Source organism: Camelus dromedarius, chromosome 27 (genome assembly GCF_036321535.1).
Source record: "Camelus dromedarius isolate mCamDro1 chromosome 27, mCamDro1.pat, whole genome shotgun sequence".
Classification (NCBI taxonomy): domain Eukaryota; kingdom Metazoa; phylum Chordata; class Mammalia; order Artiodactyla; family Camelidae; genus Camelus; species Camelus dromedarius.
In genome coordinates, this window is record NC_087462.1 from 256,199 (window position 1) to 277,974 (window position 21,776).

General features: G+C 61.1%; 1 protein-coding gene across 1 annotated transcript; it reads left to right on the forward strand.

Moving 5' to 3' along the window:
* The first annotated feature begins 3,234 nt into the window (after positions 1-3,234).
* Positions 3,235-21,740, forward strand: HCN2 (hyperpolarization activated cyclic nucleotide gated potassium and sodium channel 2). The gene is made up of 8 exons (XM_064479596.1): positions 3,235-3,890; positions 11,489-11,912; positions 12,762-12,923; positions 14,015-14,233; positions 15,473-15,619; positions 18,558-18,798; positions 18,894-19,058; positions 20,390-21,740. The coding sequence occupies exons 1-8, from the start codon at positions 3,235-3,237 to the stop codon at positions 21,055-21,057; spliced, it is 2,682 nt and encodes an 893-aa protein (XP_064335666.1). The 3' UTR covers positions 21,058-21,740.
* Positions 21,741-21,776: the final 36 nt, after the last annotated feature.

A 21,776-nucleotide genomic window follows, 5' to 3' on the forward strand; every position in this document is an offset into this window, starting at 1 on the left:
GCCCCCTGGACTGAGAGCCCTGTGAGGGCAGGTCTGTGGTGGGGGCCTCCCTAAGCCTCAGCCTCGTCTTCCCCTACTCTGCTGCCGTGATGCTGATAGCACCTCTGCTGTATGCTGGGGGCACCCCCAAGGTCCCACAGTGGTTGACAGCAAGACAGGGATTTGGGGGGTCTCAGCAGAGGGCAGAGCTGAAAAGGAATGAGCCGGGGGGCACCAGACTCTGGTCCTCCGATGCCCTCCCTGCCCTGAACAGGGGCCCAGGGGGAGAGTGAGCCCCACAGGGAAAGGAAATTCAGGTGAATCCTGGGTCAGCAGAACTGCAGGCCCCGCCAGCGTTTTGCAGATGCCGGGGAGACTGAGGCCGGGAGGAGAGACGCTCTGCCTAAGGTCGCTCGTCAGTAGGGGCTGGACACCAGGACTCTGCCCAGCACAGTAGCATTTGTGTGGGGAGCTCAGCCCTGGACAGTGTCACCCCCATCTCTAAACCAGTGGCATCTGTGGGCCCCCAATCCTGTCACACGAGGCTGACAAGACAGTATTCTTGAGTGATTTGGTGGGTTTTCCAGGCAGCTCTCAAAGCTTAAGCTCTGGGGCCCCCTCTGGTCCGTGGCCTGCCCTGGTCTAGTTTTGTCTTCCTGGTCTTGGACTGTTTCTCACTCAGAGGGTCCCCAAACTGTGGGCTCCAGGGCTTCTGAAGTGGACCTGCCCCAGCTGAGCAGGAAGTGCAGGCTTACAGTTGAGGCTATGGAGGGTTGGATGGGGGCAGGACAGGCTCCTCAGGGCCCGACGAGCTTGGCCTGTTGGAGACTCAGTGGGCTGGAGGCCTGTGTGCCAAGTCATCCAGTGCCGGAGAGAAAGAGTGAGGGGCAAAGGGGGCAAACTGTGTGGGGAGGGACTGGGTTTCCTGCCAAAGGCACCGGGAGTCTGGCAGTCTAGGGCGACAGACCATTGTGCACTGACTTCCAGTTTCATATGTGTCTGCACAGTCTAGTCCCACCCTGCCATCTCCGAGTTCTCATCTCCAAAACCCACCCCCATGTCCTTAGTATCCCTTTTTCTCACACAAGCCAGGCACTGTCCTGCCCCAGGACCTTTGCACAGCCCATGCCTGCTGGCTGCTCTTCCCTCTCACAGATGTCCACGTAGCACAAACCCCCTGCCCAGGCCTGGATGTGGAGGATTCAGACATCACCCTTGGCAACTTCTTATCCCCCTTCCTGGCTCTGAACTGGGTAGCACTCACCACTTTCCAGCAGACAATACGATGCCCAGTAAATGTTTTATCTCCTGTGCTGTTTCTTCTGCTTGCCTGTCACCATACCAGGGTTAGGGTGGCCTGTTAGGTTCACGTCTGAATCCCAGCCCCTGATCAGGTGCTCAATAAGTACTGAAAGAATGAATGAGTGAATGAATGCAAAGAAAGCTCTGGCCTGGGCCAAGTGGTGAGAGTGGGTGGAAGAGATAGGGGAGGCTGATAGCGGCCTGGTCCAGGGCAGAACCTGTGGGCTGGGGAGCAGTCTTCAGGAGAGAGGCTGGGACCCCCTAGTGCTCTGTGGCTCTTCTGACTCCCCCATGGCCAGGCGTGGTGGGTCCTCAGGCCAGGCTGTGGGCCCGCCTGCTCCCCGCGCTCAGCCGAGAGTCCCAGGGCTCTGGCCGTCTGCCCAGACTGACATCTCCCCAGGGCAAGCATAAAAGATTCCCCTTCAGCTGGAACACACATCTGGCTGGGGCAGGCCACAGCCTGGCACTGCCACCTCTGCTGCCCTCCCAGCCTTGGGACAGACAGCGGCCCTGCCTGTCCACCCATCTGGCTGAGTGTCGGGCAGGGTCTGGCCAAAAGCTCGGCAGAGATGGCCCCGGGGAGCTGGACCCTGCTGGTGGGGGGCCCAGAAGTCCCCAGGTCTCAGGACAACCTGGAGGGGGCTCAAGATGGTCCAGCTCAGCCCACCCCTTGTCCACATGGGCCCATTCCTCAATCACTGTTGAGTACTTACTGTCTACAGGGACATCTCTGCCCTCCTGGGCTTGACATCCTGAGACATCAGGCATGAAAGTGCTAAGAAGGCTGGAGGGTCCCTGGGGGCCGGGGTGTTCCTCCATCCCTCCCCTGTTTCTCTAGGCCCTTCCTTATCTCTCCTCCTGTCTCTCCTTGGTGTAGGTCTCTGTCTCTCCATCACCCTAGCCTTCTCTCATGACACCTCCCCCACCCCCTGGTTGAGCTGGGGTGGAGACTGGAGGCTAAGAACAGAGGCCTAGGTCTGTGCCCCCATGTCACCTGACACCAACCTGGCTCCAGCCCCAGAGGCAGAGCTGGGGGCCTCGGGGCTGGGGGCTGGCTGGGGCCTGAGCCCAAGGGGCAAAGAAATGGGGCAGCAGGAGGGGCTCACATGGGGGCATCAGTAGGAAGGGGTGGCGGACCCTGGGTCTCCCTGTGTTCCCAGGCACTTCCCCACTTTAGAGCCCACCAGCCGTGTGGGAGATCCCAGCCCCTACTGTGCCGTAGGGCACTGTTTGAGGGTGGGGATTACAGTAGTCCTGAGTGTTTCTTCCTATTGGCCTCATCTAGCCCATTGGGCCTCAGTTCCTCATATGCAGGAGGTGGGGGCGAGGGGGCCACTGTGGGACCCGGAGACTCTTGGCCTTGACCCCACTTTGCCCCAGACCACAGGTTCCTAAGGGTCTTTGTACAGGGCCTCTAGGGACAAAGCAAGGGCTCTTGTGGCCTTTGATCATGGAAATTCTCAAACTTATAGAAAGGATAGAGGCTGGCATGGGGGCGGCCCCCCTTCTCTGAGCCCCAGCATCAGCTGTGACCGCCCTGCTGTGCCCTCTGGACAGAGGCAAACCCGAAGCGCCAGCAGAAGGCCCCTTGTCAAGGTCGCGCGCAGAGGCCCCAGCCCCGTGGCTGGGCTCTGTGACCTTGGGAACGTCCTTCTGCCCCGCGGGCCTCAGTTTCCCCTTCTGAGACTAGGCTTCATCGGGTCTCCAAGGCCTGGAGACACGTGACCTTGGGCCGTCCCTGACCCCGCCGCCTTAGTTTCCTGGGGGAAGGACCGGGGCGGGGCGCGACGCGAGTGGGCACGGGCAGAGGATGGGCTCCCGCCCCCGCCCCTCCCCCGCAGCTCCGCCCCCCACGGCTCCGCCCCGCCCTACCCCCGTCTCCCCCCCTCCCTCGGGCTCGGGCCGGCGGCGGTGGCGGCGGCTCCGCTCCGCACTGCCCGGCGCCGCCTCGCCATGGACGCGCGCGGGGGCGGCGGGCGGCCCGGGGAGAGCCCGGGCGCGACCCCCGTGCCGGGGCCGCCGCCGCCGCCGCCGCCGCCGCCGCCCGCGCCCCCCCAGCAGCAGCAGCCGCCGCCGCCGCCCGCGCCCCCTCCGGGCCCCGGGCCCGCGCCCCCTCAGCAGCCGCCGCGGACCGAGGCGGCGCCCCCGGAGGCGGCGGACGAGGGCGGCCCGCGGGCCCGACTCCGCAGCCGCGACAGCTCGTGCGGCCGCCCGGGCACCCCGGGCGCGGCGAGCACGGCCAAGGGCAGCCCGAACGGCGAGTGCGGGCGCGGCGAGCCGCAGTGCAGCCCCGCGGGGCCCGAGGGCCCGGCGCGGGGGCCCAAGGTGTCGTTCTCGTGTCGCGGGGCGGCCTCAGGGCCCGCGCCGGGCCCGGGTCCCGGCCCGGGCCCGGGGCCGGCGGACGAGGCTGGCAGCGAGGAGGCTGGCCCGGCAGGGGAGCCGCGGGGGAGCCAGGCCAGCTTCATGCAGCGCCAGTTCGGCGCGCTCCTGCAGCCGGGCGTCAACAAGTTCTCGCTGCGGATGTTCGGCAGCCAGAAGGCCGTGGAGCGGGAGCAGGAGCGCGTCAAGTCGGCGGGGGCCTGGATCATCCACCCGTACAGCGACTTCAGGTACAGCCACGGGGAGCGCCGGCGGGCGGGAGCGGAGGGGCACCGCGCGCGGACGCGCGCGGGGGCCGTCCTTGGAGCGCTTGGGGAGGGCGGGGCGGCGCGCCCCGCGGATGACCTCGGGGCCCCTTGGTGACCTCCGACGCATCCAGGACCCGCCTGGGAATGACCAGGGCGCTGGAGGTTCTGCCCTTGGAAGGGCACTGGGAGGCGCACGCCGACTCCCACCGTGACCCCGGAGCGCCCCCTCCCACGCATCCTGACACTCCTTGCCCTTCGAGGTGGGCGCACGTCACGGGCCGCAGGACCAGGGTCTGAGCGCGAAGGGGCGGAGAGGACGAATAGAGGGGAACGTGGGCGCCGGGAAGGCGGCAGAGCGGAAGGAAGGAGGAAGGAAGGGCGCCCGGGAAGGACGCGCCTGAGAGAGGCTCGCAGAGAAAGGGTTAAGCTGACACGGCGGGTCCCACGGTCTCCACCTGCGCCCCACGCCACAGGGAGGCGCGTCCTGTGTCCCTGGGCCTGGGTATTGCGCGAGGAGGGGGCGCTGAGCATGCTGCGGTCCCCAGACTGTGTCTTCTCTGAGCCGCATCAGCTGAAGCTGCTGGGTGGTATGCCCAGGTGTCAGTGTTTGCGTAGATGTTGATGTGAATTAAGCCGGTTGATGAGTGGATAGGCTCCGAACAAGGCCAAGAGCAGGGTCACACCGTTTGTGTCTGCAGTTCTCTTTCTTGGGCGTGTTCTGTTGGCCTGCGAGTGTGAACGGTGCGTATCATCACTGCAGGCTGCGTCTGTGATCACAAGCATGTGACCACGAGAGGAGCAGGGGTCCTGGGGGCGTGGGCCGAGTCATCTGGGGGGTGTGTCTGCGTGGTGGATCACTGATGTGTACTGGGGAGAGATGGGCGTGTGTGTGTGCATGGTGTGTGTGTAAGGTGATGTGTCCGTGAGTGGGGTGTGTGAGCTAGGGTACAGAAAGTCTATGTGGCTCCCCAGGCCGCCTGGCTGCGGCCCTCAGGGCGGGAACTGTTTCAGCACCACGGACAGCAGTCCGGAGGCGGCCTGATCCTATGACGCCGCGGCACTCCCTTCTCCCGGCCTGAGCCCCGAAGTCGGTGGTCTCTACTTGCTCCTGGACCCCCACAGCTGAGAAAGGGGTCTTTGGAACTCTCCCTCTCCTTGGCCTTTCCTCAGCCCCTGCGCTTGACAACTGGGGAGACGGCACACAAGTCAGGGACAGGCTGGAAGAAAGTCCAGTGCTCCAACTCCTTACCCCTCAGACCTCCTGGGAGGTGCAAACAATCTTGACCAGTGGCTTGGGCTATGGGAGACGCCAGCGGTGGAGGTCCTAGGGGGGTCCAGGTGGGGTGCCTCTGGATGGTCCCTACTGCATGGGGGCTCAGCCCTCCTCTGTAGATAGTTCCGGTCTGTGAACCGAATGGACTTGGCTTCTAGGGCTCCCTGGCTTGCCTGGCCGGACTGTGAATGGGGAAACTAAAGCTAGCTGGCTGGAAAGGGGCATGGATGTGTGGGCAGGTGCAGGCGGCTGCAGAAATTAGCCATCCCCCATCCCCTCCAGCATGTCTGCATGCTGCGTACCCCTGGGCTGTAGGTGCCCTGGACTTCCTCTTGGCTGCAGAAAGGGGTAGTGTGCGGCTCAGGGTGAGGGGTACTGGGAGAGGGAGCTGGGCATCCCCATCCTTGTTCCTGCTGAGCACAGTCGCCTGCAGTTCCTGCACAGGCTGAAAACTGAGGGTGAGCAGTGGGGTTGGGGGGGGTGACTGTGACCCATAGTTGGGATCAGATGAGCCAAAGTAAGAAACTTAAGATACCAAGCTGGGGGTGCTGCAGGGCCTCCATGACCCCCATGTTTGAAGAACCCTGCTAGACCACTCTGATTCAATGTGGAGACAAGCACAGGATCACAGCAAGGCCTTCAAGCCACCCCCCTGGGCCAGACACTGTCCCAGCACCTTAAGAATATTGATCTAGTCCTCACATCAGCTGTGGGGTGGATCCTGCTACCACAAAATTTTAGGTGGGGAAATCGGGGCACAGAGAGGTAAAGTCACTTGCCCAGAGCCACACAGCTAGACCTGGGCAGAGCAGGGATTCATACATGGGCAGGCTGGCCCCCAAGTCCACACTTGACTGCCAGGCAGCCTGGCCGCTGGCCACGTCCCGTCCAGGCCAAAAAGAAGCTGGAGAGAGAAGGCCTCCTGGGGGTTATTCAGCTAAGGGGGCCTGGCCATGGGTCATCTCTGTGTTTATGTGTGTGTGTTAGTTTTAGAAAACTGTGGAGCAGCGGGGCAGGGCCTTTCTGGGTCTGCTTGTCGACACTTGCCTCCTTTGTCCTCATGACCTGATGGTACAGATATGTCCCTGGAATGAGCCCTGGACATGATTTAAAAGGAAAAGGGGGTGAGGCTCCCCCACGAGTGCCTAGGGCCTCACCCAGATCCCTGCCGAGGGCCACGGTGTCTCCACTTCCTTGAACTAAGGCTTTGTTCAAGTTGGCCCAGTACCCATCTGGCACAGAGGATGGGACAATCAGTGTTTGGTGAACTGGAACCGCCTTGGCCAGGTCTCGCTCTGCTCTGCGTGGCCCGCAAGCTTCCAGGGAGGAGGAGCATTTGCAGAGGCCTGGGGAAGGAGGCTCTGGGCCTGTGGAATCAGCCTGGGCTCGAGCTCAGGCATCCGGCCAGGCCCTGGAGGGTGCTCCAGGCGGGCCTCCTGCCAACAACCCTCAGCTTCCCCAAAGGCAAGGAGGTGGCGGCGAGAGGAAAGGGGGAGTCTGACCTTCACAGCCTGGCTGGCCTCACGTCTCACACCCTTTCTCCTCCCCATCCTTGGGGCCTTGGCAGAGTCACCCCCACCCCGCCAGGCATGCCCTTGCCCCCATCAGTTCTTCTGACCCTTCAACTTCTGGCTCACACGCCTCCCCTGTTTGGCACATGCACCCTACCCTCCTCCACCTGTTTTGTGTCTGCATTCTGAAGTGGCGCTTTTATTCGCTACCACTTCCTGGAGGTCCGCCCCCCGCGTGGCATTCCAGGGTCTGGCACACCACGGGTGCCCAGGACAACTTTGGGACCTCGCCAAGGAGCACATGTGAGGGCCAGGCAGAAGCCGGGCTGAGTGGGAGTCTTGTTTCCCGGGCCACTTTTGACGAGCCCAAACCCGTTCCGAGGGGTTTCTTCAAGGGCCCATGGGTAACACTAGAGCTGGTATGGGACACAGATGTTCCAGGAACTTCCATGGGGAGTAGGGGGTGGAGAAGCAGGATAGAGGGACGGTGGGGGGATTCAGGTTCAGGAGGGCTGATTCTCCTTCTCTGCACCCCAGGGTTCACCCTGAGTCGGAGCAAGTGTGAACAATATCACAGGGCAGAGCAGGGAGAGTGGCTGGGGGGCCGTGTGGAGGGTCACAGCCCGTGCCACTGCCTCCCTGGGGCCCTGGCAGGCTCTTCTGTTCCTTCCCACAAAATCTGTGAAAAATGAACACAGTTAATTCGGGTTCCCTTCACCTGCCCCTGCCCCTGCCCCCCGGACATGGAAACATCTGAGATGCATGAAGGAGATCTTGGAGGAGAGGGTGGTGGAGGGCAGGCATGGGGGCCCAGCTATGACTCCCATCTCCCCAACCTGGACAGACTGTTTTCTCTGCCACTTCCCTCCACTTCCTGGGATGGAGGTCACTTGGGGACCAAGGCAGCCCTGGCCGAGGAGGGGAGGCCTGTGCAGGTCTGGAGGGCAGAGGCCTCATCTCCCTGGAGAGAGAGTGTGGGCAGGTGGCTTCCTGCTGCCTTTTGGTCTATTCCAGAGTCTGTAAGTGCCTCTGAGTTCTGACTCGAGTCTCTCCTGCTGCTGAGAATTTTCAGTTCAGTGTTCCCGAATTGTCTACTGCTGGGAGGATTGGTGTGAGGGGCAAAGATAAGTGGGTCTCTTTCCTGGCCCTCAGAGCCAGGACCAGTGGATGCTGGGGTCCCCAAAGACCCAGGGTGGTGGAGGACCAGACCTAAAAAGCCTGACTGGGCTGGAGGCCTTTCCCCTCCCCAGATGGCACAGTGGATCAGTGAGAGATCAGGCTGCATTAGCTCGTGAGAGTAAAGTAAACCCTGAATCATCTGGAGCTGGGGTGGGGGAGGGGTGGGGTGAGAGTTTCCCTGGTTCCGCCTCCAGCATGAAGGCACTTGGAGTGGGGGGTGGGGGACAAACCCATCTTCCATGTGGGAGGACTGAGGCCCAGGGCCCACCCGGCTGGGAGAAAAGAAGGCCCATGGTCCCTGTGTGGGGACAGGGTCCAGAGGTGGCCGAGAACACCCTCTTTTCTCCAGGAGCTTCCTGCCAGAATTTGGAATTTCTGGCCCCTGAATTCCCTGCTTGAAAAGCTTCATATCCCCAAGACCCCTGTTTCAACATCCTGGGGCCTGGGCATGACCAAGGGGTTTAAGGGGATACTCTGGGGGTCCCTTCCTCAGCCACTCCAGCCACCCACTTGCTCAGGCCAGACCTGGCTTTATTTCCCCCATCAGCAAGCCACCCCCTCTCCTGCTGTGACGCCACACTCTGCCCCATTCCTGGCCTCCCGGCTGCCAGCAGGGGCATCTCAAGATACCCATTTGTCTTTCTTACTGGAAACCTGCCACGACCATGGCCCCCACGGCCCCTCAGAGCCTGACTCACACTCCCCTGGTCTCTTCTTACCTCTTCACGCCCCAGCTCCAGCCGCAAGAGGGGAAAGCCCATGCAGCCACAGGACCTTTGCACTTGCTGGTCCTCTGGCTGGGGTGCAGTGCCCTGCTCCCCACCTATCGGCTCCTTTTCCATCATCCACCCATATGCTGCTTCCTCTGAGAAGCCCTCCCAGCCCACCCTGGCTGAAGTAGCCCCTCTGAGGCATCCCACTCATTTATCTGTCTGTGTGGAATGCCAGGCTGGAGCCCCGAGGGAGGGGCCCCAAGGGAGGGCTGGGTCTGTGTGTCACCATGCATCCTCCAGGCCTGGCTACACAGTCAGCCAACAAATCACCCAGGAACCTTGCAGGAGTCTCCCTTTCCTGATTCCTGACACCTGCCTGGGATCTGTAACTCACATCCCAGGGCTCAGGCCCCTAATCCCCCACCCCCTGCTTGTCCTTAATCTCCGACCTCCGGCCCCTAATCCCCTTGGATTTGCCAGATATCTATAATTCCCCCACTTCCCGCCTGGGTCTTGGTTCTCAGACCTCGAAGGGAGGGAGCCGCTGCCCTCCTTCATTAAGCAGTGGCTTCAGGGCTTTGACCAAACTCCAGGGACACCCCTGCCCTTGGGTGTCGAGGCTGAGGTTCCCAGATGCTGGAGGATCTCACCCAAGTCTGGCTGCTGTCACCACGATCGTAGACCTTGGGTCCCTTCCAGCCTTTGGCTCTTGCAGACTGAGCTGCTGTGAACATCTTGTTACAAATCACTCTTTAATTTTTTTTTCTTCCTCTTGGACAATTTCCTTGGGATCAGTTCCCTGAAATGGAAGGCCTGGGTCACCCTGCAGGCGTGGTGCTATGGCCCTTACCTCGCAGCACCGCTCAGAACTGAGCCAATTCACAGTGACTCCTGAAATAGGGAGCCACTGAAGCCAAGCCAGCGCCGGGGTTTATGGCTTTCTGTTTATTTGTGCTAATTTGGGAGAGTCCCTCTAGGACACTGGGAACCTCAGTCTCTTGTTCTATCCATCCGGGAGGAGCCCGGCTTTGAGGGTCCTCCCGGCCCTGTCCTGCCCACACGTGCTAGAGCTTCTCCAAGTGGACGCGCGGGCTCTGGCCATGATGGGGAAGGCACTGGGCCTACGGGAGAGTCCTAGAAATCCTACCTTGGGGTGGCTGTCTCCCCCTGCAAAGTGAAAGGCAAAAATCAAACAAATGACTCCACTCAAAATTTTAGACCCTCCTTTGTCTGAATCTGGATGGGGAGTGTGGGCTCAGACCCCTGATCTGGGGCAGCTGCTCATCACTGACACCCCCAGGCCATGAGGTTTTCTTATATACATAGGTGTGTGTGTTAACATACATAGAACATAAAATTTGGCATTTAGCCATTTAAAAGTGTACATTGTAAAAGTGTACAAATGTCACGTGGCATTAAGTACAATTACAATGTTATCCATCTCCAGAACTTTCCCATCTTCCCAAACACATACTCCCCACCCCCTCCCCAGCCCCTGACAAACAGGAGCCCCCTCCCTGTGTCTGTGGACTGGCCTGTTCTGGACGCCTCACATCCATGGAGTCACACGCTGTGTGTCCTCCTGTGTCTGCTTCTCTCGCTGAGCGTCGTGCTCTCAGGGTCCGTCCACGTGGTAGTGAGTGTCAGTGCTTCTCTCCTTTTCGTGGCTGAGTCATGTTCCATGTGTGGGGAGGGACCACGCAATGTTTATCTGTTCATCCACCCATGGGCATTTGGGTTGTTTCCACCTCTGGCCATTGTGAATCGTGCTGCTGTGGATACAGGTATCCAAGCACCAGTTTGAGCCCCTGCTTTCAATCCTGTGGGTGTACACCTCCGAGTGGAATTGCTGGGTCACATGGTGACTACCACTTTCTCGGGAGCCAACGCATGGTTTTCCCTTGGAAGGGTTTTGATTCAAGTTTTCTCGGTTGATGCAGCTCTGGACTTTGCCGCGTCTGTCTGTCCTTCAGACGCTTTACTCAGAACTCTGTGCCTGGCCATCAGTAGATATTCCTCGAATGGATGGGCCTTTTTCTGAGAGTACTTCCCGGGTTGGGTGGGAGTTTTGAAATTGACTTTGCATCGGTCATGGGTCTATTTGGGAGAGGAAGCAACCAGTCATCACTTTTTCAAGCACACTTATCACACTGAACGTCCAGACCGTGCCCAGTCCTGTCACTCAGGTTCCTTGGCCGACCCGGCCTCCGCTCTGCTGGCCAGGCCTTGGTCTTCCTTCTCTGGGGACAGGCACCCCCCGCCTCCTCCTCAGGCGGCTTCCTGAAAGGGACACACAGCCATGCCCCCTCTTAGCCCTCCCGTGGTCCAAGGGGAAGCACAGCCAGGGTCAGGGTCCCGTAGCCCTGCCCTCAAGCTGCGCATGTTTGGCTCCCAGCCTGCACCCGCAGCCCCCGAGACCACTCAGCAGGCAGACACTCCTGGCTCCCACCCCACCCTCCTGCCCTTCCAGCTTGGGGCGGTGGGGGAGTGGAGATTGTGCCTCCGTCTCCCCACCTGGCCTGAGTGCTTTTTGGACACCAACCTTGTACCAGGCACATGGGACCTTTTGTCATGGGAAACATTTAATCCATTTTTGAGCCTCCTCTTAGGCTCTTCCCAGTCTCCTGCTTCAAGAAGAGGCTAGAGTTGGGCCAGTGGGAGGGACCTGGGCTGGGGGAGCCCAGCAGGCAGTAGGGTGTTGTCTAGGGGTTGGGAGGGCTTTTTGGAGGTGAGGTCCACACTAGCCATGACCTGGGGCCAAAGTCTCAGCTCGGGCTGAGGAGGGGAGCTCTGGGCTGGTCCGCGAAGGTGCGTGTGGGCGTGGGCATGGTGCGGAAGGCATGCTTGGTGGAGGCCCCGCTGGGGCAAAGGCTGGAGGCATGACCCACTGCGCCTCGCCCCCAGGTTCTACTGGGACTTCACCATGCTGCTCTTCATGGTGGGAAACCTGATCATCATCCCCGTGGGCATCACCTTCTTCAAGGATGAGACCACGGCCCCGTGGATTGTGTTCAATGTGGTCTCGGACACATTCTTCCTCATGGACCTGGTGCTGAACTTCCGCACGGGCATTGTGATTGAGGACAACACGGAGATCATCCTGGACCCTGAGAAGATCAAGAAGAAGTACCTGCGCACGTGGTTTGTGGTGGACTTCGTGTCCTCCATCCCTGTGGACTACATCTTCCTCATCGTGGAGAAGGGCATCGACTCTGAGGTCTACAAGACGGCGCGTGCCCTGCGCATCGTGCGCTTCACCAAGATCCTCAGCCTGCTCCGCCTGCTCCGCCTGTCGCGCCTCATCCGCTACATCCACCAGTGGGAGGAGGTGAGCGCCGCTGCGTGTGGACGCAGGGCAGGGTCTTGGGTCTGGGGCGGGGCTTAGGATGCAGAGACGAGTCGTGATGGGAGACTCTGGGCGGGGCTACCAGGGGCCAGGGGCAGGGCCACAGTGAGAAGACAAGCCTGTTACAGGCCTGGGAGTGGGGGCTGGCATTGGGTGGGGACACTGGGCAGGGGTACAGGGGCTGCATGAGGGGCCTAAGAATCTAAGGGGCAGAACCTGGGCATGTAGGGCGTGGTCACAGGGGCCTCTACCTGGTGGTGTAGTGGGGTGGAGTCAAGGAAAGCCCAGCATGGACTCTTGAGATACTCGCACCCCTTCCCTTCCTTCTGCCCTGTGAGAGGAGGACTCCATTGCCCAATGGCAGTGGGGAAACTGAAGCTCAGAGACGCAAAATCACGCCCCTCTCCCCCAAGTCGGGACTCACCTCTGGACTGAGTGTGACCTGATTCTCTCGCAGCCCATGGCCACCACGGGGGCTCAGAGTCGCCACCGTGTCTGGCAGTGTCACCCCCATATTCCAGGGCAGCGACAAGGCTCCAAGGGGGGGTAGCAGGAGGGGACAGGGTTGCGGGAAGAGCAGGTGGTCCTGGGAGAGGGCGGCGGGTGGCCAACCAGACATATAGATTTGGATTTCCCGGGGAGTAGGTTGGGCGGAGGGCCATGCGATCTATTGTAGGGCGCTTCATTCTCTCCAAAGGGGACGGGCCTCCCGGGAGCGGGACCGCGGTGAGGTGGGGGCGCATCTCAGAGCTCAAGGGGCAGCGGGCAGAGGCTTCTCCCTCACGCGGTCTGCAGCGCCCGCCCTCACGTGCGCCGCGTCCCGGCCCCCAGATCTTCCACATGACCTACGACCTGGCGAGCGCGGTCATGCGCATCTGCAACCTCATCAGCATGATGCTGCTCCTGTGCCACTGGGATGGCTGCCTGCAGTTCCTGGTGCCGATGCTACAGGACTTCCCGCGCAACTGCTGGGTGTCCATCAATGGCATGGTGGTGAGCCGGCCCCGCCCCACGCTGCCTGCCGTGGCCTGCCGTGGCCCCACAGGCGCTGAGGCCCGAGAGCCAGCGTCGGGGACCAAACCCAGCACCTGTGCTCTGGGCGCATGGCACCTGATACCCTTGTTAGCACCCCTCTGGGCTGCTGTCCGACTTGGAGCCTTCCAGACCCCAGAACCAGCGAGATCCTTGACCGTTTGAGGGCCCTGTGACAGCTTTTGTCCCCTAAGAGCGTATCATCTGCTTGTTTTCTCCATTGATTCCACTTTTTTATTCGCATGATTTTATTTAAAAGACAGTTTTATATCATACCCCTCAAGTGGAAAAGTGGTATCATGGGCCGTGAGGAATAAAAATTGGAGACTCAAGCACCTATTGCTTCCTGGCTGAAATGCTCACTGTTAAGAGTGAGTCGGGTGCTGGTAGGTGTTGGGAGTCGGCTTAGCACCACACCAAACCTCCCCCCCGCCAGGCACGTGGGGCGCAGAGCAGGTGGGCGGGGACGGGCGGGAGCAACGGAGGGAAAACCCAGAGTGCCGGCCCGGCGCCTGGCACAGCTGCCGGGCTGAGGCAGCTCATTGTCTGGCCGGACACCCGGACATCATGCTGTCCTGTTTCCTGAACTGGGCCGACTGCCCCCTCCCTTAGCCAGGACAACTGAGGACTGGGAGGGGCGTCCTCCTGGCCCTGCCTGATGCTGCCACCCTTCCTGCCTCTCAGATTGGATTTTTTTGTGTCCCCAGCTCAGTTCCTGAGGTCCTTGGGACTTCTGCATTCTCTTGGCCTCAGAGACACTCCCATCAGAGTCTGCAAATAGTTGGGGGCTAGACTCTAGCCCCTCTGAGCCTCAGTTTCCCTAGGACTGACATGGGGAGGTGACTATATGCCTGCCCCCACTGCTGAATTGCTGTGGCACATGTGCATATCCTGAACCTGCCTGAGCCTGTTTCTCTTGGTTACCTCTGGGCACAGGGAGCTCACCACCCAGATGCCTGGGGGAGGATGGGCAGCTGGGGCCCTTGGGTCAAGGGGTGCCTTGGGGGCTGAGAGTGCCTGCCCACCCACGCCCACCCTCTGTGGCCTTGCAGAACCACTCGTGGAGCGAGCTGTACTCCTTTGCACTCTTCAAGGCTATGAGCCACATGCTCTGCATCGGGTATGGGCGGCAGGCTCCCGAGAGCATGACGGACATCTGGCTGACGATGCTGAGCATGATCGTGGGTGCCACCTGCTACGCCATGTTCATCGGCCACGCCACTGCCCTCATCCAGTCGCTGGACTCCTCACGGCGCCAGTACCAGGAAAAGGTCTGGGGGTCCACCCTGCATCTCTGCAGCTCCATGCAGTGTGCTCAGGACAGGGCCCAGAGGGGATTGTGTGTGTGTTGGGGGGCTGGGGGTCCCAGTGGGGTCTGTGGCTGTAATTAGAAGGAATGGAAGCCCCCTGGGCAGCTCCCGGAAAGACAGTGAGGAAGCTGAGGGACCTTAAGAGGAGGTCTGAAGCTTGGAGGGGGATGAGGCAGGAGAGATGGAGGGGGATATAGGCTGAGGAAGGTGACGAGAGCCGGGGTGGGGGGTCCAAACAGGATAGGGCCAGATCGTGGGGTATCAGGGAGCTCCCGGGACAGAGACTCTGGGCCATCTCAGGGGCGTCTGGGGCGGGAAGGCCGGGAGCAGGGTCCCAGAGGCCTGGGGTTGCCCAAGGACTTAGGGCAGACGTCTGGGGGAGCAAGGATGTGCTAGGACTTGGCCTCAGCGGGGCAACCTCCATAGGGCTGGTCCTAGGGCTGGGGGCTGGGAAGGACCCTTGCTGGAGGTCGGCCCCAGCCCTCACTCTGTGCCTCAGTTTCCTCTCCCTAAGCCGAAGGGTGGCCTGGTTCCCTGGACACTGCCCTGCTTACCCTGCACTGCTACCCGATGGCTGCCTTGGCTGGGCAGAGGCAACCCCCCCTCAGTGCCCAGCAGTCAGGTCGCCTGGGTCAGCTGGGCCTGGTGCCAGGCGCCCCGGCTGTCCGGAAGCCACTGGCCTCACACCCAAACATGAGCTGGTGCCGCCACCCGCCTGCCATCACGGGTTCCGCTGAGCTCAGGGCAGCTGTGGCCAGTGGGGACAGGGGGGCTGGGGCAGAAGTGGGGCAGGGGCACCACCCCTGGGGTGCCATCCTGGGGACAGCAAGGCCCGGCACCCCCACCTGGGGCCCACACCTGCTGCCCGGCTCAGGAGGGGCTGAGCCAGTGATTTCCAGAAAGATCCTTGGAGAGGGGAGCCAGGGCCACCGGCAGTGTCTGGCATCTCTGGGCCGGGGGCGAGTCCAGCCCTCTGTCAGGGCCTGCGGTCAAGCTGTGCACCCGTCTCTCAGGCAGGGCTGCCAGGTAACATTCAGCATGCAGGAAGAACTAGTCCCGAGTGCTGCCGGGATACCCTTACACCGAGGGATTCACACCTCACCAGGCCTCCTGTATTGTGGTTGTTGAAGCGAGGCCCCCAGGCTGAGGTGGGCCCGGAGCAGCCGCTGACTGCCACCCCCCGGCCCCGCCCCGTTACAGTACAAGCAGGTGGAGCAGTACATGTCCTTCCACAAGCTGCCCGCTGACTTCCGCCAGAAGATCCACGACTACTACGAGCACCGCTACCAGGGCAAGATGTTCGATGAGGACAGCATCCTGGGGGAGCTCAACGGGCCGCTGCGGGAGGTGAGGGGCGGGGCCGCCGGGCCCGCGGGGGCGGGGCGGGGCGGGGCGGGCTGCAAGAGGGAACTCGCCCTCCGCCAGCCTTCTCTCCTGCGTCTGCCGGCCCGGCGGCCACCGACGCCGGCTGCCCGACTGGGGTCTCGCTCAGTGGCGGCGGCAGAGAAACGGCAGATGCGCAGGCGCCCTGCCGAGCCCCAGGGCCGGGCGGGCTCCGCTGACCAGCTGCTTCCAATCCCAGCTCGGCCCCCGCAGCTTGTGTGACATCAGGCCAGATCCCTGGGGCTGCCGTCATAAAGTCCCACAAGCCGGGTGGCTTAAAACAGCAGCAATTTACTCTTTTTGGAGAAGTAAACAATTGTGGAGGCCAGAAGTCTGAGATCGAGGTGTCTCAGGCCCACGCTCCCTTCAGAGGCTGCAGAGGAGGGCCCGTCCTGCCCCTGCCAGCTTCTGGTGTGGCCAGGGGCCTTGGCATCCTTGGCCTGTAAATGCCCAGCTCTGATCACTGCCTCGTCTCCATGTGGCCCCTCCTTTTACGAGGACGCCTACTGTGCCATCTGGGGCGTCCTACATGATCTCCCATGACCTCATCCATCTGCAAAGACTCTTTCCCAATAAGGCCCTGTCTTCACGTACCAGGGGTCAGGACTTCAGCGTCTCTTTTGAGAAGCACAACACAATCCCCAACACTCACCAAGCAGCTATTGGGCGCCAACTGTGTGCCTTGCCCTCTGTCCTCAGGGAGGAGGGGCTGAGGGACCATGACGGTGAGTGACCAAGCTCCGGGAAGGAAGCGCATCAGGGTGGACGTTGGTGACTCCACTAGAGGCAGGGTGTGGGCACGGCTAGGAGGGAAGGAGGGACAGGACCAGGGTGGGGTGGGGAGGCTGACAAAGCCAGGGATTTCTTCTGAGGCAGGCACCTGGCTCAATCACTATATTTAATAATTTTACTCATTCATTCACTTGTAGAGATACACCTCGAAGACCACAAAATGCATAAAATTCAGGGGTTTTTAGAATATTCGCAGTTCCGCCATCATCCACACGGCCTAATCCCCAGGACACCGGGGCCCTCGCTCCCCATTTCCCTTCCCCCAGCCCCCGGCGACCTGTATTTGAGAATTTACATTTCCTCAATGTCAAATTTACAAAACCATGTATATTCAGAAACGGTCCATGTTCTGTCCAGTGCCTTACCGGTTTCCTTCTGCTCTACCCATCTGCTTTATTCTAACACAGAACAGAGGCATCCAGGTATCAGTGTTCACTGCCCGCCCTCCCTCCCCTGGCCCCCCCCTCCTGACTCCCTGCGCCCCACGCTGCAGCTGGGGGCAGGGGCATGGAGGGCCAGGCCCTGTGGTTCCCTGCAGATTCTCTGAAGGCTCGCTGTCAGGGACACCTGTTCCCACTGGGAGCTGGTCCCCACTGTGCAGGTGAGAGGGGCCCCAGGGCTGCTCGCAGAGGCATTTTTCTTGTTTTGAGCAGGTTCAGGGGCCTTTCACGGCATAAGAGGCTGGTTTATTTGCGCTTCTTTTTGTGAACTGTGCATACCTGTCACTTGTTTTTCTATGGAACTTTTGGTCTTTATGCTGTTTTTTGAAGTTCTTTATAGACACACTTCAACTCCGTGATACAGGTTTCCATTCTGATGGCCATTTGTCTTTCCCTCCTCGTGGAATTTTTATGCTGTGCACAGCAGATGTACAAGCTGGCTGTACACATCCAGGTTTTCAAGGAAGCCATCCATTTTCAGCTGATCCTTGTATAGTTTCATCTTTTACATGTAGACCCTGATCCCTTTGGAATTTACCCTGGGTTACAGCATGAGGAAGGGTTCCTGGTTCATCTGCTGTGGGGCTGAAAGGTCTGGCTTGGCCCCGTGACTTTGTGAGAGGCACCTCACCTTAAACTGAAGTTCCTCCCTCTGTGCTTGGGTCTATTTCGGGGCCTTTTAGTCTGTCTCATTGGCCTGTCTACTGTGTTTGACTCAGAGGTCTACAGTGTGTTTTAATGCCTTGGGCGGGGGAGGCTAGTCCCATCTCCCTGCTATTTTTGCTCGTTTGCTCCAAATGACCTTGCCTAGCTTCAGTTATGACGAAGCAGGCCGGGCGGCATTTCCACGGGGTGCGTTAAATGCAGACCCGAGCAGGGAGAATGGCTGTTGTTCGTCTTTATGGACGGTGAGCAGTGCTGTCTGAGGACATGAGGTGTTCACGGCTTCTGTGCCTTCCAGAGGTGTGTTCCCTGTTTCCTCACATAGGTCGGCACAGGCCCCGGACTTCCTGCCACACTGTCCCCTGAGCTCTCTGTGTGGGTGGAAACGGGGTCTTCCTGCCGTTACGGCTCCTCGGGGTGGCTTTTGTCTGTATGTACAAGAGCTGTTGGTTTTCTTTTTAAGGCAAGCCTTCCTGGGTGCACTTGAGGGATGCCCCATAAGGTGAAATCCCTATGAAACCCCCAGAAGCTTCTCTGCCGAGCGTGCCCGGCGTCCTGACTTCTACCGCCATGCATTCATTCTCAGGTTCCTGGGTTTTATGTTGGTTTTTTAAAAAGCTACTTGCTATTTTGACTAACTTCCCTTATTGTTACAGTTTTCCATGGACTCTTGGGTTTTCCAGGCAGTCCTATTAATAGAAACAGTAAAGAGAGTTTTATTTTTCCTTTTTCAATGTTTACGTCTCCAGTTGCTTCTGTGTCTAACTGCATTGGCCAGTACTGCCAACAGGAAATTAGGTAATAGGGAATCGTTGGCTATCTTCTCTTGATCCTGTCTTTGGTGGCAAAACCTCCACTGTTTGCCTACTAAGATGCTGTCTTTCAGGCAAAAATGTTCAACCCCTTTCACAGAGGAAGATACCAAGGGTCTGAGAAGTGAAACGGTCCCCAAGGTAGGCTGTGATGGAAGCAAGGGCCTGATACGTGCCCTGATGTCACCGCTACAGGAGATTGTCAACTTCAACTGCCGGAAGCTGGTGGCCTCGATGCCACTGTTTGCCAACGCCGACCCCAACTTTGTCACAGCCATGCTGACCAAACTCAAGTTCGAGGTCTTCCAGCCGGGGGACTACATCATCCGCGAGGGCACCGTCGGCAAGAAGATGTACTTCATCCAGCACGGTGTGGTCAGCGTGCTCACCAAGGGCAACAAGGAGATGAAGCTGTCCGACGGCTCCTACTTCGGGGGTGAGCGGCTGCAGGGACAGGGTGCAGGGCAGGGGAGGGGATCACGGGGGAGGGAAGGCCTCGCAGCTAAGGACGCCACCCGTGGCCTCACACAGAGATCTGCCTGCTGACGCGGGGCCGGCGCACTGCGAGCGTGCGGGCGGACACCTACTGCCGCCTCTACTCGCTGAGTGTGGACAACTTCAACGAGGTGCTGGAGGAGTACCCCATGATGCGGCGGGCCTTCGAGACGGTCGCCATCGACCGCCTGGACCGCATCGGTGAGTGGGCGCAGCGGCCGATCGCGGGGTCTGGCTGAAAAGGGGGCGGGCGCAGCGGCCGAAAAGGGGGCGGCATGGCCCTGCTGATCCTCAGGGCCCCTTCCGGTCCCCAGACCAGATTCTCGGACCCACGCTCTCCCTGGGCCAAGCACACCCCACTCCCCGGGGCAGAGGGAGCGGAGGGTGTTTCCCGTTGTGCCGAATGTCTCACTCAGCAAGTACCTGAGCATCTGGTGCCAGGAGATGCAGCTGGTGGATGAGGCTGACAGGGTGGAGGGGCTTCCCTGTGATTCCAAGTGGAAACCCAGGTGAGCAGGTGTTGCCAGCAGAAAGGGAGAGGGCATCTGCTAGGAGTGGATACAGCATGTGCAAGAGCCCTCAGCTGGGAAAGAGGCCTGGAGTCCAGGGAGTCAGGGAAGCTGGGAGGAAGGGCAGAAGAGGCCGACAGGCTTTGGGGGAGGAGTCTGGACTGTACATAAGAAGCAAAAGGGAGTCATGGGTGATTCTAGCAAGGGGGGGCCTGATCAGGTTTGCCTCCCACAAGGGTGGGTAGCATACATGGGGATTCAGTAGCCTGGCCTGTGTGTGGAGGGTTCAGGGAGAGGCGAGGGGGAATCTCATAAACGGTTGTGACGCAGGCCGCAGGACTTGCTGATGACTAGATGGAGGAGTCAGGGAGATGGAGGCCCTTGGTGCCGTTTGTGAGAATAAAGACAGTGAGCAGGAAAGCAAGACTCGGGGTCGGGGGCAGAGAGGAGCGCTGTGGGAAGGAAGCCGTCCCAGAACACAGAAAGCACTCCACACGTTCGTGTACAACGGGCACTTAAGGTGTGCTGCGTATAGCAGGTACTCGGCGTGTCTGTGAGCAGCAAGTGCTCGGATGCACTTGCTGTGTGTGCGTGGCAGGCATGCAGCGTGTGGCTGTGCACAGCTCCAGGTGTGCTCTGTACCCGCGGGTGCTCAGTACCACAAGCTCACTGCGCACAGGAGGTACAGCGCGTGCTTGCTGTACAGAGTGCCTGATACCTGCGTTGTGCACCCAGGAGGCACATAACGTGTGCCGAGTGCATACAGGAAGCGTCCCACGCGTGCTGGTGGTATGCAGGCGTCTCGTGCCAGTTTTGTGTGTGAAGCAGGCACTCTACGTGCTTGTGACACAAAGGCGCTTGATTCAATTCCAGCTTCCTATTCGCCCGTCTGCCACATGCAGGAGGGGCTCTGTGCTCAGCAGGCACTCAGACACTTGCGTCCTGTAGGCAAAGGGGCTGCGCCTGTCACAAAAGCAGGAGCCTGCAGGCAGGCACCTCTGACACCCTGCCCCCCTTCCCCAGGCAAGAAGAACTCGATTCTTCTGCACAAGGTGCAGCACGACCTCAACTCGGGCGTGTTCAACAACCAGGAGAACGCCATCATCCAGGAGATCGTCAAGTACGACCGCGAGATGGTGCAGCAGGCCGAGCTGGGCCAGCGCGTCGGCCTCTTCCCGCCGCCACCACCGCCGCAGGTCACCTCGGCCATCGCCACCCTGCAGCAGGCGGTGGCCATGAGCTTCTGCCCGCAGGTGGCGCGCCCGCTCGTGGGGCCTCTGGCGCTTGGCTCGCCGCGCCTCGTGCGCCGCCTGCCCTCCGGGCCCGCGCCTACCGCCAGTCCTCCGGGCGCGCCCGCCAGCCCCCGGGCGCAGCGGACCTCACCCTACGGCGCGCCGGGCTCCCCCGCTGCGCCCCCTGCCGGGCCCGCGCTGCCTGCGCGCCGCCTGAGCCGCGCCTCGCGGCCGCTGTCCGCCTCACAGCCCTCGCTGCCCCACGGTGCGCCTGGCCCCGGGCCTGCGGCCTCAGCACGCCCAGCCAGCAGCTCCACGCCGCGTCTGGGGCCCACGCCCGCTGCCCGGGCCGCAGCGCCCAGCCCGGACCGCAGGGACTCGGCCTCGCCCTCGCCGGGCGCCACCGGCGGACTCGAGCCGCTGGACTCTGCGCACTCACGCCTCTCGTCCAACTTGTGACCCTCGCGCGCCGCCCCGTGGGCCCAGGCGGGCCTGGCGGGGCTGTCATCCAGACCAAAGCCATGCCATTGCGCAGCCCAGGCCGCCCGCCCCCGAAGCCATAGAGGAGACGTAGGTAGTTGTAGTCGGACAGACGGGCGGCCTGGGCCGGCGCACAGCCCCCTCCGCCCCCTCATTGCCCTGCGCCCACCCACATCGCCCCGCCCCCTGCGGCCTGCGGGCCTGCAAGGGAGCTCCCTTCACCTCGGTGCCTCAGTTTCCCTAACTGTGAAACCGGGACCAGGACCGGCCTGTGGCCGAGGAGATGGCTGTGGAACCCTGCCCACCTCGTCCCCGTAGGTGGCCCGCGTCCGATGAGGATTGTTTTTTAAGTGCAATACTTGGCCCGCCGGCTTCCCGCTGCCCCCGTCACGCTCACGCAATAACCAGCCCGGTCCCTGTCCACACGCGTCCGCGGTGACCTCCCTGGAGCAGCAGGCACACCTGCTCCCTCAGCACCGGAGGACCGGCAGTCCTGGCCGTGCCCGGGCGTGGGGGCGAGGCCGGGGGCCCCGCCGTCGTGATGAATGTACTGGCGAGCCGAGGCAGCAGCACCCCCACTACCCACCACGCCCCACTCACCCCCACACCCCCATTCCGCGCAATAAACAACAGCATTGGCGCCCAGCCTGCCTGCGTCTGATTGCTTGGCGCCCAGGCCCAGCAGGGCGGCAGGCCCT

What these genes read in the sequence shown, in the direction of transcription:
- HCN2 (XM_064479596.1), top strand. Translation starts at nt 3,235, where the DNA reads ATGGACGCGCGCGGGGGCGGCGGGCGGCCCGGGGAGAGCCCGGGCGCG. An exon ending in GGCGCCAGTACCAGGAAAAG is followed by an intron (nt 14,234 to 15,472) that starts GTCTGGGGGTCC and finishes GCCCCGTTACAG; the next exon opens with TACAAGCAGGTGGAGCAGTA. An exon ending in TCAACGGGCCGCTGCGGGAG is followed by an intron (nt 15,620 to 18,557) that starts GTGAGGGGCGGG and finishes TCACCGCTACAG; the next exon opens with GAGATTGTCAACTTCAACTG.